This window comes from Mesitornis unicolor, unplaced genomic scaffold, assembly GCF_000695765.1.
Source record: "Mesitornis unicolor isolate BGI_N332 unplaced genomic scaffold, ASM69576v1 scaffold34850, whole genome shotgun sequence".
In the NCBI taxonomy this organism is placed as follows: Eukaryota; Metazoa; Chordata; class Aves; order Mesitornithiformes; family Mesitornithidae; genus Mesitornis; species Mesitornis unicolor.
In genome coordinates this window covers 16788-40815 of record NW_010159743.1, presented here as the reverse complement: position 1 = coordinate 40815, position 24028 = coordinate 16788, and the positions used below count along the sequence as shown (strand labels likewise).

The 24028-nt window shown below is 38.6% G+C and overlaps 1 protein-coding gene across 1 annotated transcript in view; it reads right to left on the bottom strand.

The window, feature by feature from the left end:
- Positions 1-24028, bottom strand: part of NEB (nebulin) — a gene marked incomplete at its 5' end in the record, with an annotated part of 55314 nt that overhangs the window by 14504 nt on the left and 16782 nt on the right. Inside the window, 30 exons of the mRNA XM_010187669.1 lie at positions 1077-1169; positions 1951-2055; positions 2514-2618; positions 2935-3039; positions 3178-3291; positions 4674-4784; positions 5247-5357; positions 6205-6309; positions 7275-7379; positions 8169-8273; positions 8408-8518; positions 10999-11097; positions 12277-12375; positions 12504-12605; positions 13094-13204; positions 13602-13712; positions 13830-13934; positions 14495-14599; positions 14705-14809; positions 15221-15325; positions 16090-16197; positions 16337-16441; positions 17522-17626; positions 19518-19622; positions 20105-20209; positions 20739-20843; positions 21188-21292; positions 22412-22516; positions 22937-23041; positions 23753-23868. Coding sequence (XP_010185971.1) covers positions 1077-1169; positions 1951-2055; positions 2514-2618; positions 2935-3039; positions 3178-3291; positions 4674-4784; positions 5247-5357; positions 6205-6309; positions 7275-7379; positions 8169-8273; positions 8408-8518; positions 10999-11097; positions 12277-12375; positions 12504-12605; positions 13094-13204; positions 13602-13712; positions 13830-13934; positions 14495-14599; positions 14705-14809; positions 15221-15325; positions 16090-16197; positions 16337-16441; positions 17522-17626; positions 19518-19622; positions 20105-20209; positions 20739-20843; positions 21188-21292; positions 22412-22516; positions 22937-23041; positions 23753-23868 — 3176 coding nt within the window. The remainder of the gene's footprint in view (positions 1-1076; positions 1170-1950; positions 2056-2513; positions 2619-2934; positions 3040-3177; positions 3292-4673; positions 4785-5246; positions 5358-6204; positions 6310-7274; positions 7380-8168; positions 8274-8407; positions 8519-10998; positions 11098-12276; positions 12376-12503; positions 12606-13093; positions 13205-13601; positions 13713-13829; positions 13935-14494; positions 14600-14704; positions 14810-15220; positions 15326-16089; positions 16198-16336; positions 16442-17521; positions 17627-19517; positions 19623-20104; positions 20210-20738; positions 20844-21187; positions 21293-22411; positions 22517-22936; positions 23042-23752; positions 23869-24028) is intronic.

Genomic DNA, 24028 nt, shown 5'->3' with positions numbered 1-24028 from the left:
ACCCAAGGCGTGTGCTGCCATCCAGAGGGACCTCAGCAGGCTGGAGAATTGGCCTAAGACTGGAGTTCTCTTGAAGTTCAATGGGGAAATTCCCCCTGTAACTGGGGACGAATAACCCCAGGCACCAGTACATGCTGGGGGCTGACTGGCTGGGAAGCTGCTTTGCAGAGAAGGACCTAGGGGACCTGGTGGACAAGCAGCTGACCATGAGCCAGATTCATGGTAAAGAAGGCCAACAGCACCCTTGGCTGCACGAAGAAGGTCAAGGGAGGTGAACCCTGCTCTCTGCTTGGCATTGGTGAGGCCGCATCTGGAGTTGTGTCCAGCTCTGGGCTTGCCAGTCCAATAAATATACAGGCTTACAGGGCAAGTCTCATGTAGGGCCACAAAGATGAGTAAGAGACAGGAGCACCTTTGATGTGAGAAGATGTTTAGAGAGCTGGGACTCTTCAGTCTGAGGAAGAGCAGGCTCAGGGGGGACTTAGCAATGAGTATAAATACCCAGGGGAAGAGAGTGAGAAAGAGGGAGCCACTCTTCTCAGTGGTGCTCAGTGACAGGACAAGAGGTAATGAGCACAAATTAAAAACCAGAAAATTCAATCTGAATACAGGAAAACGCATTTTGACTGTGAGGGTGATCAGACAGTGGAAGGGGTTGCCTAGAGAGGTTGTGGAGATCTCTCCATCCTTCGAGACGTTCAAAACTCGACTGGACAAGCATCTAAGCAACCTGCTCTGGCTGATTCTGTCTGAGCAACAGGGTTGGAGGAGATGATCTCAAGAGGTCCCTTCCACCCTAAATGACCCTGATTCTGTGTTTGGGATGAGATTAAAATGACAGCAAGAAGTTTCACGTCTTAGAAATGGATTGTAAGTAACAAATTGTGTGTTAATCATTAGAAGGATTACTGTTTAAGTAAAAAGAAGAGGCAAAAACTTTTAGAAAGTAACACTTAGCTGGTTGAATTATTGTCAAGTCACTGTTAGCAACATTTAAAGAAATAAGAAGGGAAAAAAATATATTATTTCGAGTTGAATTAGCACTGCTAGAGTATTAAAAATCAGTTCTTTTGTACCGAGCTAATTGCATCCTGGGTTCGTTTAACTCTCTGCATCTCTGGTGTCTTTTCAATAGTAGTTCCAGTTCCAATATCTTCTTTATATAAAATCTTAATATTCAGAATGAAGACAACAAGGTTAAGCATAAAAAACACAACATTATTTCTCCTAGAGAGCACATATGGACTCATGACAGCGATTTGTACACAACAGAGCAGGCTGAAAGCCAACTCAGAGGGTCACCTCCAGTCACTGCCTGATTGCCTACCTGGAGTCTGTCCTACTGCCCGAGTGCCCTTTGTGCAAAAAATGGGCTAATTATTTTTATTTGTAGCCATTAAAGCATTTGTAAGCTAATTTTAGGATTGAAGGCTGGTATTTGTTCTTATTTGTTCCTTTTGTTTTAATTCTTTTATTATGTTTTATGCAAATATCTCTGACTTAGTTACTTACTACACTAACGTAAGAGGCAAAACAATGGAGCAGACTTTGGGCACTTCATGGTAACACACGAAATGCAAAACGAATCAGGCAGACACTTCGCTTTTCACTGAAAGAAGACAGTTGCAACACAACAAGAATACACCGCTTGCATGGGAACAGGACAAAATAATGTGGATACCAGGAAAACAAATGTAAGCACAGGGTCGACCGTTTGACTGTATCACAGTGAAAGAGGGCAATCAGGGCACTCCCAGATAATGGTGGATAAAAAGGGGCAGCAAAAGGCAGCAAAATCTACTTAGAATAAAATTAGGGGTTTTTCAATACACATTTAAACAGATCAAGAACATAAGTACCTGCAAGATACGAGCCAAAAAGAGTTATTCTATTAAGCATATTAAATCCTTACTTTTTGGAATGAGAACTGAAAAGAGAAAATAGCTATACCGAGCTGAAATTCTTCTGGTTTTCTTTCACGCGCAGCATTTCTGGTGTGTCTTGTACAACTGTAACCTTTCCTTTACTGTTCTGTAGGTCCCACTGATACTGAAGCTGTTGAAAAAGTTAAGGTAAAATGTCAAGTGTCGACTCCAAAACTCAAAGAGTTTTCTTTGAAGATGAGAAAAAAAATTCTATTTTCAAGTACACCTTGAAAGGTCATCATTTAAACACTACCATTAGTGACATAAACAGGTAGCACAGTTACAAGTGTTCTCATTTAAATTAGCAATAGGAGATCCTTAACTGGATTAATTGAAAAGTCTTGAAAAGTGACAGATTGTACCTAAACCAACTAAGTCTCAACAATGAAAGTTAAGGTTTTTTCCACGAATATGACAGAATCACTTTGTTTCCCTGTGTAAAGTGTAAGTGGGCTGCTGCATCCATGGAGGACCCTCTACCTGAAGATCCCTGAGAATATCAAGGCAGCCTCGTTGGGATTAGAGTGAAAAACAGCTGAGCACGTTTTATTATCTGACAGTAGCAGTGTTTATTATTTCTATACGTACTGTGCTGAAGTTCTTCTGATTCTCACGGACCCTCTGCATTTCTGGTGTGTCTGCTACAGGCACATAGTAGGGCATGGTCCTTTCTGCATCTTCCTTGTACTTTTTCTGATAGAAAATAAAAAAGATATTGCATTAATGCCAAAGCAGCAATAAACAATCTGGCATTCCTTATTGTGGCATAATGCCCATCTTTACGGAAATGTGAGCACTTCTGTGTCTGATTCTAATTCAGATTATGCCTCTGTGTAAGGTTTATTTTAAACATCACGTTATTAAGGAGTAGGAAAATTAAGCTAAACACACATAGAGCAAAATTAGCTTTGGCATTGCAAAAGCAATAGAAATTATTGTTTGATTTTATTCAATATTAAAATAGACTAATAGATTAATTAGTTAATGAACATTAAAAGCCTCAAGGTACCTGGCTCGAAAGGTTCTTGACCTGCTGGGCATGGATAATCTCCGGAGTATCGACGACACTGGTGTAGTTGGCTTTCTCCATTTCTGCCAGTTGTTTGTATTTGATCTGTTGGGGAAAGCTCACCTTTAGGTGCCTTAATCGCATCTTGACAACAATTTTCTTTTGGTTTAATTAGAAAAAGCTGTTAATGCATTTTCTGTTAAAGACGACATGAGGCGTGATGGATGAGATATTCACACAGACCTGGCTGGCAATGTCAGTGGCGTTCTTTGCTCTCACAAAATCTGGTGTCTCCAAAGCCAGCTCCGTCAGACCTCTCCCTCTGATTTCTAAATCCAAGGCCTTCTTGTACTCTTTCTGCAGAGGAAGACAGCAAATTGATACTTTGTCAACGTGAATGCCATACCTTTAGCAACTTCGGATACTTTCATGACCACACCACAAAATAGGAATGTTACTAATATAAACTCAGAACTAAATACACAAATGATGCCATTAAAGTGTATACTTTATGACTTAAATCTTGAGAACAAACAGCCCCACTCCAGCAGTAAATGGAGCACACTCCAGGCCAGCTGCATTAAGGTCACTCTTCCTTCTCACACCAGTAACCTCAGAGTATAATTTCCTTTAGGTGACTGGTGTAAAGCAGTAACCTGTACAGAACAGAAGCACCAGAGAGCAAGCAGTGTATGAAGTGCATGTGGTAGTGAAGAGTGGTCACAGATGTTTCACATCGAGCATGTCCAAAAACTGCAAGGTGTCTTCCAAAGAGACCTTCGACTAAGGTCTAAAAGATTTATTTTGTATAGACTGGTATAATTTATATCTCTCTATGTCACCTCTGCTGAACTTAGCTGAATATGGCTGTAATATCGTGGTAATAAAACATAGGCTCTTGGAATAACTCATCAGCTCTGCACTAAGCACAAAATGCTGTTGTCAGTAAAGATGCTTAAGAGTATTTTCTTAAGAAGCAAAATCTGAAGTAGCACTAAAAAGTTACTGTTTTCAGCTTTCAGCCCGATTATGTGAAAGCTTTTTAAATATGAGCTAATCTTATGAAAACAACCACTATGAAATATTTATTATACCAATCCACCACGTAAATAAAGTAGCTCTTAGTCCTGACTGCTGGCCACCTCTCGCCATCAAAGAGGGGAAAATGGCTCAGCCACCAGTCCTGCCACTGCCAGGGGGAACTGTTCAAAGCACGGCTGGTGACTCTGCCTCACCCATCAACCACAAAGCATCCCAAAAGAGCTCTCTGCTGCACAGCAGACCTCCCAGAGCAGAAGTGTGCCAGTCTGGTTACCTCATCGCAGTCCTTTTCTGATCTCTCACTTTGCTTCTTGCTGCCTCAGCCTTGGTCCTCGGATCCTAATCCTTGGTGACTGCTCCTGACCTAAGATGCCCAGTTTCCAAAACTGACACCTCTGGTTCCTACGCTCAGCCTTGCTGTGACACAGCACTGGTGTAGTCCATCCCTTGACTGATCTGACCACTGAATACAGCACCTGCTTCCCACCTGTATTCCTGACAGGAACTGCAGAAAAGAGCTCACTTAAAAGTTAAGGCTCTTGGTTTCATCCTTAGTCACCCACACACATTATTTTGTTCTCTCTACTCAAGATCCTAGGGAATGATGGATTTCACAGCAGTGTTATACAGCCACGAGCATTTATCAGTCAGAGGCTGTTACACCCATTCAGGTATTTCCCAAATAGCTTTTGACATACCTCGTTCAGGATTTGAGTTGCATTCTTGGCTCTTAACATGTCTGGAGTCTCCTCCAAAGCTGTTAGTCCTTTACCTTTGACGCCTTCCTCCAGATCCTTCCTGTACTCTTTCTGCAGAAGAAAGAAAATGAAAACTTCAAAGCGAGACTGAAGAAACCACAATTTCATGGCAAAAATTAAAAGAATAAAAAAAAATAAATCCAAAAGCTCCAAAAGAAGTAAGATTTTTTAAAAAACAACAAAGAATACCGTATAAGGTTATACAAGAACTACTGCAACAGAATAGCGTAGTAATTCTTGTTGAAGACAAATTGCAAAGGCACACACACACACTCCCCCTGCTGAGGAACTGTTAGGCTGACGAGTGTCAGAAAGGGACACAGTAAATGTGAATACAGTTAACAAACAATGAAATAAATGTCCACGTCAAATTAGGTCACAACACAAAGTATGTGTAAACATGCTTAATGTGAATGGTTAGGAGAAAGAAAGAGGTGAAGAAGAAACGCTGCTGGGAGTACTTAGTGGAATTATTTAACTTGACAGAGGAAATAAGCACGGAATAGCTGCTACCTCGCTTGCTATTTTGGTTGCATATTTGACATGTAATAAGGATGGTGTAATCTCCAAGCCAGTAAGGTTTCTGCCCTTAATGGACTCTTCAAAGTCCTTCTTATATTCTTTCTAATGAGAGTAAGAAGAAAAAAAGCAAAATAGCAAATATTTATAACATTCTTTTTAATTATGCGAAAAACCGCTGGGAGGATGGAGCAGCGGTTTGCTATCAATGTCTCAATGACAATTTGCTACAGTCAATGTGAAGGGCACCTAAAGGAATAAATCCTGTTTCTACCACGGCCCATGAAACAGCTCATTACTTGCAATGGAAATATGACCTGACTCTGCCTTTTTATTTTCCTTGTCTACTTATTTGTATATGCAGAGAAAACACTCAGTGAAATCACTCGGACATAAAGACTATCAGCCTTATACAACTGGTTTTCAGCATGTATAAGCCTTCATCTGTGACAGAACAAGTTTATACTTCAAACAGACAGAAATGAACTGCTTGAGGAGAGAGAACAACAGGGCAATGGAGAACACTGTGACAGTGGACAAACAGGAAATAAATGGGTTTCTCAACAACAGACTTCTGAGGTGAGAAGAATAACCAGGGTACTTTCTGAGGACTACAATAACCAACACACAGAATATACTCCTGCTGCAAAAGTTTAAGTGACATGTATTTCATATTATATTTCTTCAAAAGACTCGAAGACTCAATTAAGCTTCACTTACTGATAGCTTCTTGATGAAACATACATAATGTACACTTCACTGTGACACGGGAATGCTTCATGAATTTTAAATGCAGTACTTTGTAACCAATATAAAGAAATGGGCTATAACTATAATTTTTCAGCGTATCAGTATGCACAAGATGTAAGTATAATGGCCTGTCTAAATCACTGTGAAAGTCTAACTATAATTTTAACATTTCTTAGTCCATCAGTATTGATTTTAACCGTACCTCGCTCTGCATGAGTTGAGATTCCTTCGCAGTAAGGTATGTTGGAGTTTCAAAGTCCAACATAGGTTTTCCTTTCTCCTTCTCATATTTTTCTTTGTATTTCACCTGAGAAGAAAAGAAAAAAAAGTCACCCTCCTAAATAATCAAAGATCAAATTCATCGGCCAGTATGTGCCTACTTTGGCCAACAGGTCTGTGGTGAAAACGAACGTCTAATACTGAAATCTGTACTTTTGACCAGAAAACGTAAAATCGAAGTCAGGTTTTCAGCAAAATGTGTGTGGCCTAACATCCCACTGATTTACTTCCTGTTGCAGTGTCAGCTCAGATTCCAAGGATTCTCTGATCACAAGAAGGAAGACAGGTAGCTCTAAAAATCTTTAACTACAAACTGATTAACAACCATTTTCTAAAAGTCCTTTGCTATGTAACCCTTTTGCTCTTCCATGCCATGCAGCAGAACATTAACTATGGCCCCTTGTGTTCTAGCAGTAATTTCTCTCTTCCTTTACAGTCAATAAATACCAGGAATTAAATCTGGAACAAAGAGGATTTGAGACCAAATCAGAGTATGAATTTCCCTGGAATGATTCACTATTTCTGTATTCCAGAGGGAAAAAACATCAGACACATTTAATAGCAGCAGTAAAACAGAAAAGGAATGGCAGAGCTCTCCTTTGCGTCACTTGAAGCTACAAATGGAGCAGTTGAAAATTCACTGTCAACCATCAACCTCACTTCTTTCATTTCCAGCTTCTGTAATTACCAGCTCCTTTTTTCTACAGACAAAACCACCCTGCTAAATGTATTAGACTGTGTAAAAACATCTATGTACAACAGACATAAGTGACTTTGAGATCTACTCCAGAACGAAGACATCATACAGATATTTTATCTGCGTTCTGAACTTGCAAATGTGCAAATACCTCTCATGGACTTGTTTACTCAGGTGTGCAGTGTTTATAAGGCAGAGAGGCACAGAATTTATTATATATAGGAGAATTTGCTCAGATGACTTCAGTGACTGGTGCTGAGTGAGTGGGGTTAATGAGAAACACGCGACCAACTTACGTGGCTCTGTAGTTCTGATGCCTCCCTTAGATGAACCTGTTCAAGATTATCTGGCACCACATGGTAGTGACCCTTACTCTTCTCATATTGCTTCTTGTACTGGTACTGAAGGGAAGGTGTCAAAAATCATCTCAATAATAAAAAAAATCCCTCAGCAAATTTACTTCTTAGGTCCAATCAAAGCAACACTTCAATGGAACATCAAAGAGAAATTAGAAATACAAAAAGCAAAACAAAACCAAGAAGTTTTACTCCCAGTATCAGATATCACTTCTACAGACGTGGGTGAACAGTCATCTTTCTTGATCATTTTGATTGCAAGAAAGATCTTTTCAAAACCAGGATTAAAAAAAAAGAAGAAGAAAATTTAAAAGGAATTCACAGTGAATACGTGAGAAGGCTGTACCAGGCAATAATTAGTTTTTCTCAATAAAATTATCAAATATTTTGCTAGGTATAGTTCTGGACATCTACAACAGGGGGACGTTAAACATAAACAAGAAATTATTAAAAAAAAAAGGCAAGAATTTTTTAAAAATATATTGAGCAGTAAAGAAAAAAGTAAAAATAAAAACCAAGCAAAAAGAAGAAAATAGGACTTGTTAGTGTGATTCAATGAGTTAACATGTTATAAAGAATAAATCCACTAGAAATGATTAGTGGATTTAAAACATTAGCTAATGAAGAGTTCACTTCCCAGAGGACAGATGGCAAAGCTGCGAGTTAACTAGGAAACTATCATTAGAAAGTGGAGGAAGAGATCACTACCAGGTGATGTCCCAAACACTGACAGAGGGAGCAGCAGTTACAGGAGTAGTTAGCAGAGATTCATTCAGACTGGAATCAGTGGGAATGGACACATTAAATGGGTCTGGGAGTAGTGAAGGAGCTTACAGCACTGGCGAGCTGGCTGGTACTGAGGACGTGGTTCATGATCAGCGACTCGGACATGTCCGTGACGGGCTTATGGAGCTTCTTTAAGTCTGCCTTGTATTTCACCTGCAGGTAAGGAAGGACAAAATACATCAGAAAAGGAGACTGTGCTGTTGAATGTATTAATGACATAAAGGAGGTCTTGCTTAAAGAACTCGAAACTTTTAATTTCCCTAAAAGAAAAGCATAAGCAAATGTACCTCACTGGCCATGTTGTGAGCATCTTTCATGGTCTTGTAGATTTTAGCTTCCTTTAAATCGTACTTTGGCTTTTTACCCATTTCTTTGGAAAAATTCTCCTTGTATTTCACCTAAATTTGAAAAACAAGCAGGTATTACAACTGTTCTTGAGTACTCACTTGTCTGGCTGCAGGCAAAGAGACCCTGCTTCAATGCTGATGGTAAGCAGAACAAAAATGCAGGAACTTGAAGGCATTCACTGGAATAAAGGCTGTTTTAAAGATGACCTGACATGGAAAGAGAATCTACATCTGTGTTTACAAAAATTCAGTGCAAGGCGACATCTCCTCGTTGTAAAAATAACAGACATAGTCAAGAGAAGTACGTTGACAAAATACAGCTAAATTCTGACTGTCAGAGATGAAGAATTTCTCACTTGATGATAAAAGAGACCCTATTTCAGAAAGAGACAAGAACAGACACAAGTATAAAGAGTATTTAAAAGAACTTTTTACACACTCCTTGGATACAGATGAGGTTTGAAAACTACCTCAAGATATATGAGTGCTGAAGAGGAATATATGAAATACTTATCCACATGCTGTTACACACATTTTGTGCTCTGTGTGAACCAGAGCTGAAGAAGGACGTTAATGATCACAAACCGAATCCCGATCCATCGTGACTCGTCCCATCCCACTGCTGCAGGTGCAGCTAAAGGCCAATGCCTCACTATTTCTTGTAAACCTACAAAAGGGATGGTTCCAACAGGAACACTTTGGTTTCATTACATTTTGTTAGCAGAGGTGCATGAAATTGTTTAAGAAGAGTGACTGAAGAGTGCAAGAAAAATTCTAAGTATTAAAGATGAAATTTTGGCTTATCTAAATGGATCCCATAGCTTGTTTGTTCATCACCATTAGAGCAAACATCAGTAGATAAATTCCGAGCATTTGTCATGTCTTCCCTGCAGTATTTTCTTCCTGGTCTGGAAACAAATGAGGCATCATTTCTTTCTGTTTACCAATCCACGTTTCCTTGGAGGTATTTTATACTAAATAAGATGGCAACCCCCATCCCTGGTCTAAAGAACAAGAACTGAACCAGCATCCGTCTGCCTGAAAGAATTGGATCTTCTTCAGGACCAAGAATATACTTCTTAAAAGCACACAGGAAATATCAGACTGGGGCTGAGGAGGAAAAAAGATTCATGGTTCTTCAGAGAAATAAAAGATCTCCCAGGTAACATTTTATCTGAAAACTGAAATAAATAAATAAAATACTGAAGAACTGATAAGTAAGTTGAGGAACAGCCGGCTCATGCTGGAGTGTTTTTCATGACAGTTACAGAAATGTAAAGAGACTATTTTACATTAGTGAAAATAAATTACTGAAAGCAGAAAGAAGTCACATTCCACAGGCATTTCACACTTGAATTCATTGCCATACCCTTGTCCTTCTAGCACTGTATGGTTCATGCAGGATAGCACCGCTGCTCTGTTGCTTTGCAAAAGATGCCAACATGCAGCTAAAACACGCAGTGAAACAGGCAATCCACAGATCATACAGCTGCTGTGAGAACAGAAAGAATATTAACATTCTTGACACCAAGGAAATCAGCGTTGGTTCTGAGCCCACAAAAATTAAAATCAAGTGGAAATGTAATAGAACTTGTTAAGTTTTGCAAGCTATGCAATATATGATCACAATCAGACCATCATGCCAAGAGTTCACTGTTTTAGGCCCAGAAGAATTGTTACTGGAGGATCTATGCAAAATTAAAAGCAAGCATGCTAGACAAGCACATAAAATTCAATGAAACAGGCAAGCGGATAACCAAACTGCACATAATGCTTTGTAAAGAAGATGTTTATAAGAAGAAATGCCCAAGAGGAGAAAAAAAAGTTAAATATTATGCCAATTACTCTTTGCTCCCTTGCTGCCTCTACAAAAGTTTATAAGACTAAGAGGAGAAGTTGTGATGTTGAGGCAAAAGCATGGACAAGGAGGGTCTTGCTACCACTGAGTGGAATAAACGTCATTTCTTCTTTTTTGCTTGTAGTTCAGTTCTTCAGTTTAAGAATCCTTGGTGGTACTGAAAAGACTCTTGGTTTTCCTGACACACGCAGCGGCTGACATTCAAACATGCGACAGTTACGTGCAGCGGTCATGGCCCGACACGGAAAAACCGTAATCCCCCTTTTTTCCCTTTGGAAATACATGTGCAAAACTGAAATGGCACAGATCTGTCTGCTGCCACTTAAAGAACCATTGTTTTTCTACTTTGTCAAAGGTTCTGAGATGGCAAGAAATAAGAAGTACTGTGAAATACTTGAAATTCATGTCAAGCTTCATACGGCGTTTCTGAAACTGCCAAATTCCCCAGCCACAGAATCCCCATGCGCTGTTTTGCCAGAGGGAAAAAAGAAGGTCACATCCAACTGAGCACTCTCACAAATTTTGCGACATTCAACACCTCTGACACAAAAAGACCCAGTGCAACCGGAGCAGAATAAACCCTTCACCAGCCCGGAATTGTAAGGTAATACGCAAGCAAGAGACAGATCCATAAAAATGGCATTCCCAGATGTGTCACTGAAAATTCTCTTACATGACTACTTAGCATATTAGCTTTCTTAAAGGTTCTCATCCATGGCGTGTCATAAGATGCAGCTCCGTGCCCTCTCATGTGTCGTTTCAGGTACTCTGCCTATAATGCGCAGCAAGAAAGCAAGGTCAGAAATCCAAACTATCACAGGATTTAAGCATGAAATTGTGAGAAGGAACCAAGTTGAACTGAGCTCCTGGTGGAAAAAGCTATTGCAGAAAAAGCTACCACAGAAAATAGCGAGCATAGGCTTCAGAATCATCAGAGAACATGATCATTGCATACAAGTCTGTATAAATAATGTAATATTCTATTGATATAGATTATAGCATGTTAACTTCAAAATACAAGATTCTTTTAAAGGCACAAAGTAGAAAGAAAGTGGCTGAAACAAAGTGAATGTCCATCTCATAGGGTTGGATAATAAGAGCTAGGTAAAAGGCTGCTGCTTTTGAAGCCAATATTCAGAAGAGATAAAACAAAGAACACAGCTAAGATTTCAGGCTTCGTATTTAAAAGTCATGACATGGCATAATTTTAAGGAGATCCTATCCTTCCATTACTGATATTTAGTAAGTCAGCAGAAAAGATATTAAAAGTCTCTAATGTAAGAGAATTAAATTCATTAATTTATTTTCTTTTTCAAAATACACCACACAAGTGACTAAGCAACACGTTGGTGGCCCTTTCACCACGACAGGTAGTAGAGCTTCTAGGCTTTTTCAGAAAACTGTTTCCAATTCCAACAATCCTTAATTTGCAGGCAACCCTTTTTTGACAACCACCGGCTTGCTTGCAGAGGTAATAACTGTCCTCTGCTTTAATCTTTAGGACATACAGATGTACCCGATCTAGCAACTATGAATCAACAGCCTCTTGTAAGAAGGCCAGTTTCATTCCCTGCACACCAACTGTTCTCAGCATTTCACAGAACAAATGAATTTGGAAGCGATAAAGTTATCCAGCTATTTGTGTAATTCTATGTTTTAACTTGGAAACTGGACACTGCAGAATTACAAAAGACATTTTTAAGAACATAAAAAGATTTTAGAGATGACAGAAGAATTAAAAGACAGTATTAGAAAAAGAACACAAATTAAATACAAGGAACTAAATGTCTCATCTCCCCACTGCTACGAATCCTCTCTCCAGCCTGGGAAGCAGGGTCACTGCAGTCCCCATTGCAGCCAGGCACATCTGGGCACATCTGTCTGCCAGCCCCAGCTGCGGGAAAGGGACTTGATGAGCTTTGTGTGCATTGCACAGACTTTTTATGATTACCTGGCTAGTGAGCTTGGACACCTCCTTGGCCTTCTCAATATCTGGTCGTCCCAGCATGGTTACACCAATGCCAGCTTCTCCACGCTTCTTATATTCAATCTAACAAAGGAAAAAAAACCATATAGTTTAGCAGTGATGACATTCCCTTTCAGTTATTTTACTGACACTGGTTTTAACAGTAAAATTACTGCTAAAAATTATACAGAAGTTTTTAATAAAACACTTACATCACTAATTAACTTGGCAGCCTGAGTAGCTTTCTTAATATCTGGGCGATCCGCTATGGGAGTGTAGTGGAGCTTTGACTTGGCATCTTTCTTGTACTCAATCTAGTCCACAATGGTAGAGAGAGGAAAGAAAATTACTGAGGTTTGTTCACAAGGAATACACCTAATAAGGACACGGCAATAACGCTGGAAAAGTGCATGGGATTTTTTAATAAATAATTTCACAAGGAATTGATTTGGGAATCTGTTTTCACAAGTTGTCCACAAATGAAGAAATCAGTACGTGCAATTTCTGAATTTGGTCTGAATTTGGAGGAATGAAAAAAATTATTCAATGTGATTTGCCTAGGGTACTTTAAATCTTCCTATGTGATTAAGTAGATAGATGATTTTCAAAGAAATCCTTCATTTCAGTGCAGTTTTGCATTTGCAAATGCAAATCTTACATTTGCATCTTTCAGCATTAGAGCCGAGCATGGAGGCTGGGAGGAAACCCAGAGGTATGTGAGCTTCTGTTTCTGTCAGCTGGCTTCGATTGAATTTGTCTGCAGAAGCTACTTAATTCATTAAAAAACACAAGAGAAACTTACTGTGCTCTGTTTTTTAGCAACTTCCATGGCGTGTTTCACTTCGGGAGGCTCCAACATGATAGAATAATTCGACTTGCCTTTCTCCTTCACAAACTTCTTCTTATAGTTTGTCTGTTAAGAGCACAAAGGGCCATGTGTGACTTTTTTAATTTCACATGGAGGTAAATGCCACTGAAACTTGGAAACAAGCTCACTGCAATTGTTAAGACAGATAAAATGCAGTCTCCTCAGTCTCAAAATGTACGGTCTCCAGATTTTTGTGATAATTTTCACTTTAGATTACAAAAGACTGCTATTTGGAGATAATTATTTGTGTTTAAATTGTTTTCTATGAAAAATAAAATCTGAATTAAGGGCACCTGTGGGTATTAATCTTTTCTGACCCCTTGGGCATCGTACGATGAGACTCTAAACACGTTGCATTTATACTAAAACACGTAACAGTCTCATCAGCTATAGGCAGCAGGTAAAAGTCTCACCACAAACGGCTGTCGCACTGGTTCCTTACCTCGCTGACATTCTTGGTCACCTCTTTCACGTGAGCAGTGTCTCGTGTCTCTGGCAGGGTTGTGTAAGAGCCGTGTGGCAGCTGCTTCTTGCTGTGTTCTTTGTATTTGTTCTGAAAGCACAGATTAAAATAGGTAAAAAACCAGCAATGCAAGGTCCATGTCCTCTGTTCCCCCTTGATATTAAAGGGATGTACTTAAATTTAATAAGTAACTGTCTGATGTTTTACCTCAGATACAAGAGAGCTGACATTCTTAGCCAGGAGGATCTGGGGTGTATCTGGAACAACATGGTACGTTCCTCGAGCTTTGTTGTGCTTCTCTTTGTATTTTATCTAGCAGGAACAAAAAGGTATCATTGTAAGTAATGTGTATCTTGTCTTGTGGCAATTTAAAAAGAAATTACTATAGTTGGACCGCTTGTTAGTGCAAAAGTTTGCAGACAATCCCATATTTTGATGTTTTCCAAGACAAATTCATTCCATTCATATATTCCTATAGTTCTCACTTGGAATTCTATTAAGAAATGGAATAGAGTGTTAGTAAATATTGAAGATGCTTTGTGTTATGCACAAGTTATAGCTGCAGCTTTTTGTTGTTGTTTTGTCCAGATAATATTTTCACTTCAGTAACAGAAAAGCAGAGATATACCAAAGGTCTAGGGTGTTTAGGCTACGTTAATTCTGAATATTTATTTAATGTGTTAACTAGCCCAGTGACATTTACAAGAGCAAATTCATTCAGATATTGCCAATTTGTTAACGAAATAAACAAGTCAAATCAATGAATGAAGTGAGACTGAGAACAACTTCTCAAAGCTTCATTCTTAATCCAACCATGTTTCCAATAAAGCAGTTTATGTAGTAGGTGAAGATGTGAGCGTTCAAGTACTTACATCACTGGCCAAGATGGCATTATTTAAGGCCAATACTGTGTTTTTATCATCTGTGACAGAGAGCTTGCATCCCTTTAGGAATTCCCGGTCCAGTTTGTATTCATACTACAGGAAGAAAAAGTAAGACAGTCTCAAATCTTCTTTTTTTTTTAATTCTGAACATGAGAGATGTGGGGAAAGGGAGCATTCAGTTTGTCCTGATTTTCTTACATCGCTCTGTTGCAGAGACGACTTGGCTGCTTGAACGAAGTCAGGCATATCAGCAATCAAGTGCCAATGAGCCTTGGCTTTTTCGTATTTCTTCTTATAATCCAGCTGTTTACAATGAAACAACAAGAAAAAGAGAAGTTAATTGGAAGCTGGGTACTTACACAAGACATTCATTCAGATGTGAATTCTCCTGAAGCACTTATTTTGTCTACATGAGCATCACCACAGAGAATTGCTGGGACAGTTATGTTTCTGTCAGGAAAAAGGAGGGGGACGAGAACAACAGTAAATGTGTGACATACAAGGACCCCAAGTGACCTCAAGGATAACTTGCAAAAGTGAGCACTTCAGTATGGAATAAATTAAAATGTATTTTACTCAAGCAGTGTAAAAATCAGAAGCAATGTCCAAGCTAAAAAAAATTGAACCAAACTGAAAAGAATTCCTCATGGTCTCCACTGTCAGTCCCAAACAGGATCCATAATCAAACGAAAGTATCAATGAAACAGAACTCACGTTGCTGTTCAGCTTGTAGGCATGCCTTGGAGTCTTAATGTGAACTGAATCTGCTATGACATTGCAGTGAGATTTATTCCTCTCATACACTTCTTTGTATTTCAGCTAAAGAAAGAGAAACATAAAACATGTTTACAAAGACAGTATCATCATCAACAAGGAAAGCATTAAAATACGAAAAGCATAGCATTAAAAATTGCTCCTGTCAAGATAAAACCTTAACAGAATAAAAAGAAATTATATCAGTACAACTTGGTATCAGTCATCTGTCTGCAAGAAGGGTTCTCTCCAGCACCAGTTCTCTTTAAATAGAGAACATAGCAGCTACAACTCACCACAAAGCACACACTACGATTTAACAAATTCTGCTCTCGAATAGCCTTCCATGGCCCCACAGTCAAAACACGTGTTTATTTTAGATCAGAATATTTTCTTTACATACTCACAATATCCATTAAAAAAATGCACATACACGGTATTTAGCACCTTATTCAAAGCTCCACAATAGCCACCAGCCAACAGAGGAAGAAAACCCAGAAACAAACTCCCCAGATTCCAGCGTTAATTAGAGACCAGCTCCAGCTCAAGGCTTTTGCTACTCATGAGGGCTGCTCTGCCCCAGCAAAAATGTTCCAGGAGCTACCAAAAAACATTACATGAAAAATCTTCCTGAATATCATCATACTCTGTTGTGTTTTCTGGAAAAGCAGTAAGTACATAGAGAGTTTTACATGCAAATAAAACCAATAGACTCTAGCGAGAAGCTCTGTTTAACGACAGTGTTACATATGAGTTAAAAGTATTGCCCACCAAAGTAAAAATTGAATTATGTATCTTTTTGATCTCACACACAAGGATCATTTACTTACATCGCTTATTCTGTCCTTGACCTTGCGCACATGCAGCAGCATAGGTGTATCGTGGATTGTAGTGTAGCCTTTGGGCTTGGCCTTGTTATATTCCAACTTGTAAATAATCTGAAGATAAAAGTGACAGATTAGATTCTTTCTCGACGTTATTGGTGTTAATTTAAAAAAATCAAGATGAGAAACACTGTAGAATGAACTCCTGAAAATGCCGTCTTCTTCATTATCACAGTTCAAAGGTCAGACTCACATCACTGATCTGTTTGTTGACTTTCGTAGTCCGTAAGTGCTCTGGAGTGTCCACAACCGTCGTGTATTTGTCCTTCTTCTTTTCATAGTCCTTTTTGTATTCAATCTGATGGTTGGGCAAGAGTGTATGTTAACCACACAAACCAAGAGAAAACCTCTTCAGAAGACATGTTTATATTCACACAGCAAATTGCAAAATCCTTCCACCAAAGCCAAGGAAAGCTGAACACACACAATGAGCTAAACTTTGCAAACCCCTTATTTTGCCTAAGAGGCTGCCAATCTATTAATGTGATTAATTTTACATTTATTTCACTGAGTGCAAAAGCAAAAAAGTCCTAAATCTCCAAGACTGAGCTAAAAAAGCAATCTTGGCATATCAGTGACTTCTCTAATTGCTATCTGGACAACATCTCATTTTAAAAATCAAATGAAGAGAAATGGAAAACATCTTCCACAGTAGAAGATCAAAACGTTCACTGAATATATCATAACATAGGCTATTTTAAAGGCTTTGACAGCAGAACGCGGACCATGATAATTTCTTTCTTAAAGACCATCTTGTCCTGCTCAGGACTCTAAAGCTGTTTTCACAGAACGCGGTGAGAACAGGTTGTACCCCAGGAGTGGTAATTCACTGTAGACAGCGGAAGGGCAGGTGGAAGAGGTTAGAACGCATTTTAAAACAAGAACTTTCATGCTCTACCTTGCAATAAAACCATGCTTTTGAAACAGGACTACAACAGACCAAAAAAATATATAAATATATATCTATAAAGAAGAAATCATAACACAAAGTCAACTCAGATCAACATGCAGGTCAGGCAGAGTGTTGTTTTTTTTTCTTCAAACTTACCTGGAGGAGTTTTTAATGAGATAATAGAAATACATGGATACATTGAACAACAATGTCTAGTAAAGACCTTCAGAACTTTATTACTGAAGAATTTTATAGATCAGCCAGAGCTGAATGAAGTCTGAGTTACAATAAATACTGTTTCAGATATTCTGCTTTCAAAAATACTTTTACCATACCCAGCTTTAAGCACATTGACAAAACCCTGGAGTCTGATATCAGCAGAAATTTAGAGAACTCCTAAGCGTTAAATATTAGAAGTCCAAGCGGCTAATCCGTATATGTATTTCTATACAGAATGCCTCCTACAGCAGCAGTTCTCTGTATTACCTGGCTCTGTAAGTATGTGCTGTAGCGTGCCATCAGGATATCTGGCCTCAGCGTTTCATTACATCCGTGTTGCAGGAGCATCTTGGCAAAGGATTTATACTTTTTCTGTTCATGCAAACAGCAACGAAGCACAAAAGAGACTTGTGAACACCATAACCAACACCACAGCTCTAGATCCCAGGCACTTTGAGAGTGGAGAGATTTAGGCAAGGTATGTATTCATTCATATGTGTTCATTCCGATGTGCATACAACTTACATCTCTATTATTAAGAATGCCAAGAGTCTATATTAAAAGCTTTGCATACTGTCCCATTAAGAAAATGGCAAAAATTAAATTATAGTAAATTACAGATTGAGGTGAGGGCACTCAAAGCCCAGATATGTCACTGTTGCTTTATCTAGAAATGAGTAATAACGAGTGATAATGTTTGGAAAGGTCATTAAAAGAGAGGTAGTAAAAAGCAAATGCATGATACAACATGCATTTCTTTTTAAACCTCTCCAATGACTTCAGGAGGCATTAGATTTCTGATGTCAATTGATGCACAATATATGAAAGTACATACAGAAGAGAAGAGCTCACTCAAAAAGTCGTCATTCTTTTTGGGTGGCGAAACAAAGACCGTCTGATCAACTGAACTGAAACGGGACAGTATCGCAGGTGACACTTGTGATACTGCCAGCAGTAGACATTACACACAGAGAGTAGCTGTGCGTGGACCAGGAGCACGGGCCAGAGCTCCCACAGTACCTGACTGCTCAGTCTGGTCCCCCACTTGGCCAGGAGGTTCCTAGGATCATCCACAATAACGCTGTACCTATCTTTGAGCTTCTCATAGGCAGCTTTATATAATTTCTGCTCAGAATAGCATCACACAGTGTACCAAAAGAGAGTGAAGACACAAAGAGATCATCCTTCTAACCACTGCAACCTCTTTACATGGACTATTTAAAGGCTGGGATTGAAGTTCTTATCCAAAAGAGAAAAACATGTTAAAAAAAACAAACAACCACAGAGAGAAAATATTTCCAAACAATATATCCATTTCTAGATTTCCACTGCAAGGCCTAATCTGTAATTTAAGGATGCCTCTTCAATAAATCATTTTGTGCCTGGCTTTCTTCATCAAAAATAACTGCAGAACCAACCCTGTATGGAAGCAGATTCTTGAGTACAAAGAGAAGAGAATGAGATGCAAGGGTAAAATACAGTGTTAAATCATCATCAGAGAGTTTGTGAGCACAAACTGTAATCCCTCATTGCAAAACCCACCATTTACATGACAGAAGACATTCAGGCAAGTTCATTGCAATGTATGGAGCCTCTGTTGCTAAAATTTTACTCATTTATGTTTCTCATATTAAATTTTTCCTTATTTGCTCTGCCAAACTATAAAAAGGCTGAACACCAACAATCTTCCATACCAAATTCTGGTTCACTGCTTGTCATACTGAGTATGAAATGACAGCAATAGTTTATGGTTTCTTTGGCACTACAGGAGAAAAGCAAGACAAAGTATGGAGTGGAACAGGAGAATTCAAGTCAATTGAAACAGCAATGATAATTTTGGACATAATACTGTCTTAACACTGATGAAATAATATTTCAAGGTTTCAGGAAAGCAGTTGAGATGCTCTCTATACCTTTTTCACAAGAAAATCAACAACTGGTGTAACTAAGCAAGCAGCATTAAATTAAATTATCTCATTAAATTAACATTTCTTTACCAGTCAGCAAAGAAGTTTCTTTGCAATGACAAAGTAATGGCAGAGGGGTCAGGATTTTACTTTTTAGGTACCATAAACCTGCCCTGTCCTAATACTCAGGAACAGCCTTGTCTTCCGTGATTTTATTCTGGCCTTAGGACATACTTGAGCCTGAGTATATCTGGATTTATTTACCATGTCATAAGGAAGGTGAACCTTCAGCTCGGTGTTAACATACACTTACTACTTCAGTTTGGGACTCTACAGAAATCTACAGAAACACTTACCGCATCCATCAGCTGAGTTGCATGTTTAAAATGCCTGTTAATTGGAGAGTCAGCTACGTACTTAAACTGAGACTTGGTCTTCTCAAATGTCTCCTTGTACTTACACTGCAGAAAAAGAAACAAAAGGCCATCTCAACATTAACCCAAGGAATGGTAAGGTAATGAAAACATGATTTTAGAAACAATCTGCAGGAAAATCATGGTGGCAGTATTGCATACATTCATTTCACATATCTACTAACAAAATAAAATAGATGTAAATGTAGTAGTTTGCAGGATGGATCTATCACATCAAGAAAGCAATGGAAAATCCACTTCTTCAAGACTTTAAAGATAGACATAAACTCACTAGAAAAGTTACTATGGAGCTGGTATCTTTGCAAGGAACAGAAGGGATAAGTGAAGGATCATTTTGCCTCTGTTTTCTTTTATAATAAGAACTGGAATTTTAGATGCTCTCTATTGTTCTACCATAAGATATTCATATTGATGTCTAGGTCAGAACTGGATTCTCCTGTGAAAAATTTACTTACAATATAAGTAAACACCAAAAAACCTTTAGTAACAATTCAGCCTGTTTCACTCACCTCGCTGTAGAGCACCTTATTCTGTCCTGCCAGAGCAAAAATTGGAGTATCCCATGCGTAACAGCCAATGCCTCTGAGCCATGATAAGTCTTCCTTGTATTTAACCTTTACAAAAGAAGGAAAAGGATTCAGTTTTAAGCAGCACCAAGCAGTAGCTGATCACTGCTGAAATGGCACCTCAACACAAGGTGCAGCAGAGCTACATCCATTATTATTCCGTTATAAAATAAGCTAGTGTTACTCGTACTTTTCTGATGGACTCAGATTATTCACATATCTGATCTATCATTAGCTATTGGAGCTCCTGTGTGAATTAAAAAAACATTTATTCCTGTACAGTTAAGCAGTTATTGTGTATGTACAGATAGGTACAATTGATGGTTGTGATAGGGTTAACAAACAAATTTAAGCAAATGCAACTGAATTAAGACTGCTCTGCTAATTTCAAAAGGAGAGGAGCTGCAATTTTACCCACCTGATTTGCTCTGGCATTTCACAGATCTGTCAGGTTAAAGTGTAAATCACTTTAAAAATTTAGCTGCTTTCCCTTTCTCAAGAAATGAGACTTGGTTTTCATTTTGGAAACCTACTTACAACTTCCAACCTCCCACATCCAGGAACTATTTGAACTCACATCACTAACGGCCTCCGTGACTGCGCGGTGATGGAAATGCTCCGGGCGGTCTGGGATTGACCTCCAGATTCCTAACTGGCTCATATAATTTTCCTTATATTTGACCTACAAAGAAAAATGAAGAATGAAGTAAAACAACTTGAGAACAGCACACTCCAAACCACGCCGTTTCAAGAAATTCAGTTTTCTGACAGATCAGAACTAAACCAGTGGAAATGTGATTTACTTGCATTCACCTTTGTAACACCAAAGGCAATCAAGTGAATCATCCCTCAGAGAAGGAAATAATATATAGTAATAATATATAACATAATATATAACAATGCTAATAGTGTTGCTAATATTTTTCCAATTATTTGTCACACTTAAATAGAACAATAGCATAAATGAAATATTCTAGGTTATTAAACAGCAAACACTGATTAGGAATGAAAATGTTGTATACGTACACTGCTAATATCATCGGTGACCTTTCGGTGATAGACAATATCCAAAGCATCTTTCACGGTGTGGTATTTGCCCTTAGCATTCTCAAAGGTTTCTTTGTAGCGTAACTGGTAAGAATAACAACATATAAAAGAATGTGTTATATTTATCTGTCAGGAATTGGTTTAGTTACATTTCCTACCCCTTAGGAATGGCATCCAGGGTTACATTACTGTCCAATGTCCTAATGGAAGCCCCGAGGAATTTTAAGAAGCTGCAATTGTCTACAATCACTGCAATTTGAGAGTTACGGTGAAAATTAGATGGAAGAGGAGTTGGTACATCTAAAGCAACATTTCACCCTATTCACTTCCAGACTGAGGAAAAAACATCCATGTATCACAGGACTGCTCTCTAGAACAGCAAAAGTGCCGCTTTTGGCATAAAAAATAAACTCCTGATCCCTTCTTCCATGAACTGATCTAGAAGAAAACAGCAACAGCACTCCAGTCTTTGGAGAAAGACTTTCTCAGAGGAGAAATTCAGATGTGCAGAAGAACTGGGATGCTCCTTTGCAGTATTTAAAAATCATTCCTAGGAGAGCAGTAAGCCTAATTACTAGAACAAAGCACCAGCCCAGCACATCATCATCTTTCAGAATACAATGTGCAATCTGAAATACATAGCAAAGATCTCCCAGATGAGTAGGTACTCTTAGTCACTGCCTGAAATCACAAACCGCTACTCCACGCTTGAAGGAAAAATCAATTTCACCTCAATAACCTCATGCGCAGCAGCTCAGATAATTTTTCTCTCTAATCTACTTCTAAATTAAAAACTGAGCACATTCTCAGTGACATGTAAGTGTTCTTCTTATCTGATAAATGTATCCTTATCCTGGCTCCAGCATCAATCATTTCGCTCCAGTCTGCACTACTTGGAGATTTCATGTCTAAGCAAACTACTTTAAATCTATTTTTCCTTTGTTGTAAGGCCACATTTCAGTGCAATGGAAAATGAAAATGAATTACAGTAAATTAAAAAAAGTGTTACGGTGACATCAAGTAAAAAAGTCATAATCTCTGAAATATCAAATGCAAATGTACATGCAAATGGGGTGACCTAGTTTATGACCCACACTGAGATATTTTATGCTTTGCATGCTTGTTCCCCATTGATCCTTTTTTTGTTCTTGTCATTAAGAAACCAAGAAAAAGCAGCAGTGAAAGCGTTGCTGGACTACGTACGTCGCTGGCATTCAGGTAGGCTCTCTTGGCTCTGATCAAGACCGGTGTGTCGGGGACCGGGGTGTATTTGTCCTTCATCTTCTCATACTGGGTTTTATACTTTTTCTAAGAGAGACAGCAAAGGAGAAAAGTTACACCTTTCATCTTGGAAACATCTGCTACTCTAGTGTTATGCTAATGCCCAGGGGTGCAACACTGAGCACATGAAGTCATTCTTGCAAAGTGCTTCTGTCAAAACTTTGAGAAACAAACCCAGCTGTTCAGCTCTTTCCAGGTCTTCCTGGTCTTGCAGGCAGTGCTCCTCAGATTCAGCAAACAAGCACTTACAGGTATCTTATAAAATACTAAAACCTAGTTTAAAAGAGTACTCTTTTACCATAAATTATAAATTAAACATGGAATTCAAGTATAAGAGACAGAAAACGAAATGAAGGGTAAACGGATTTGAGCCTTGAACCTATCACTAAAATTAGAAATAAAACAGTACAGCACAGGGGTACCAAAGTTTAAAAAAGAATACCTTACCTCACTGACCATGTCCTTCACATGCCTGGCGTGAGTAAAGGCTGGAGTCTGACCACCAGCATGATGATGGGGTCTCTCTTTGGTGGCAAGCTCTACGTACAAGTACTGCAGCAAGAAGGAAAGAATCATCAAAATGTACCTTTCAAGTAAGATTTACTTTATCTCTCTGAAAACTGTCTGCAAATTCATGATGTACACATAGCCACACTATTTACCCCAGGAAAAAATAATGCCTTTTCTCTTCCCTACTACCTCAGTTCATCTTTATGAGTACTCCTGATACTCTGTAACTGCCAGTAACACGCTCACAAACCATGAACTCAAATGCAAAGTGACACTCGTGACCTCTCTGCCCTACATTCACACCTAGCTTTAAATAAAAGCATCCACAAGGTCTGTTTTTCTCTGGTATCTTCATTTTATTCTGAAAATTAAATACTTCCACAGAATTTGTAGCTAGTAACTCAGATAATGAACCACTATATGAATAAAGAAATGATGATGAATAAAGGTAGATGGATAAAAATATCGATTCCTCTGATGTAATCAGAGTTTCAGAGACTTAAAACAGAATTGTACCAGGGTTCAATGCTCTATTTCAGATGTGCAAAGCCGAACATGTCCATTACAAAGACATGGTCAACAGGAAAATTCATAGCCACTGAGAAATGAGCAAGAGTAATTTTAAACCTCCTCCCCAGAAATTCTACATTGAAATTGCATGGAAAGAATGGCCTGGAAAGATTTTGCTGTACTTTAAGAGTATACTAAGAGGGATCTCCTGATTGTTTCTTTTTATCAGTATGAAATTTTCACCTGGCTCTGTATTTTTTGTCCTTGCTTGGCTCTTAAGATGTCAGGTGTATCAAGGATGGAAGTGTATTTTGTCTTCAGCTCCTTGCCTGCAGCTCTGTAAACCAGCTGGAAAAAGACAGGTCCATGAATTACTTCTTCTGTTACACACGTTCATTTAGCAGCTGAGCAATCACAGCTTTGCAATTACAAAATCTCGTGTATTTCAGAGGAAACTGTGAGAGTGCCTGAGCTTAATTATAGCTAACAAAGATGTGCAAAAATAATACAGAACTTACT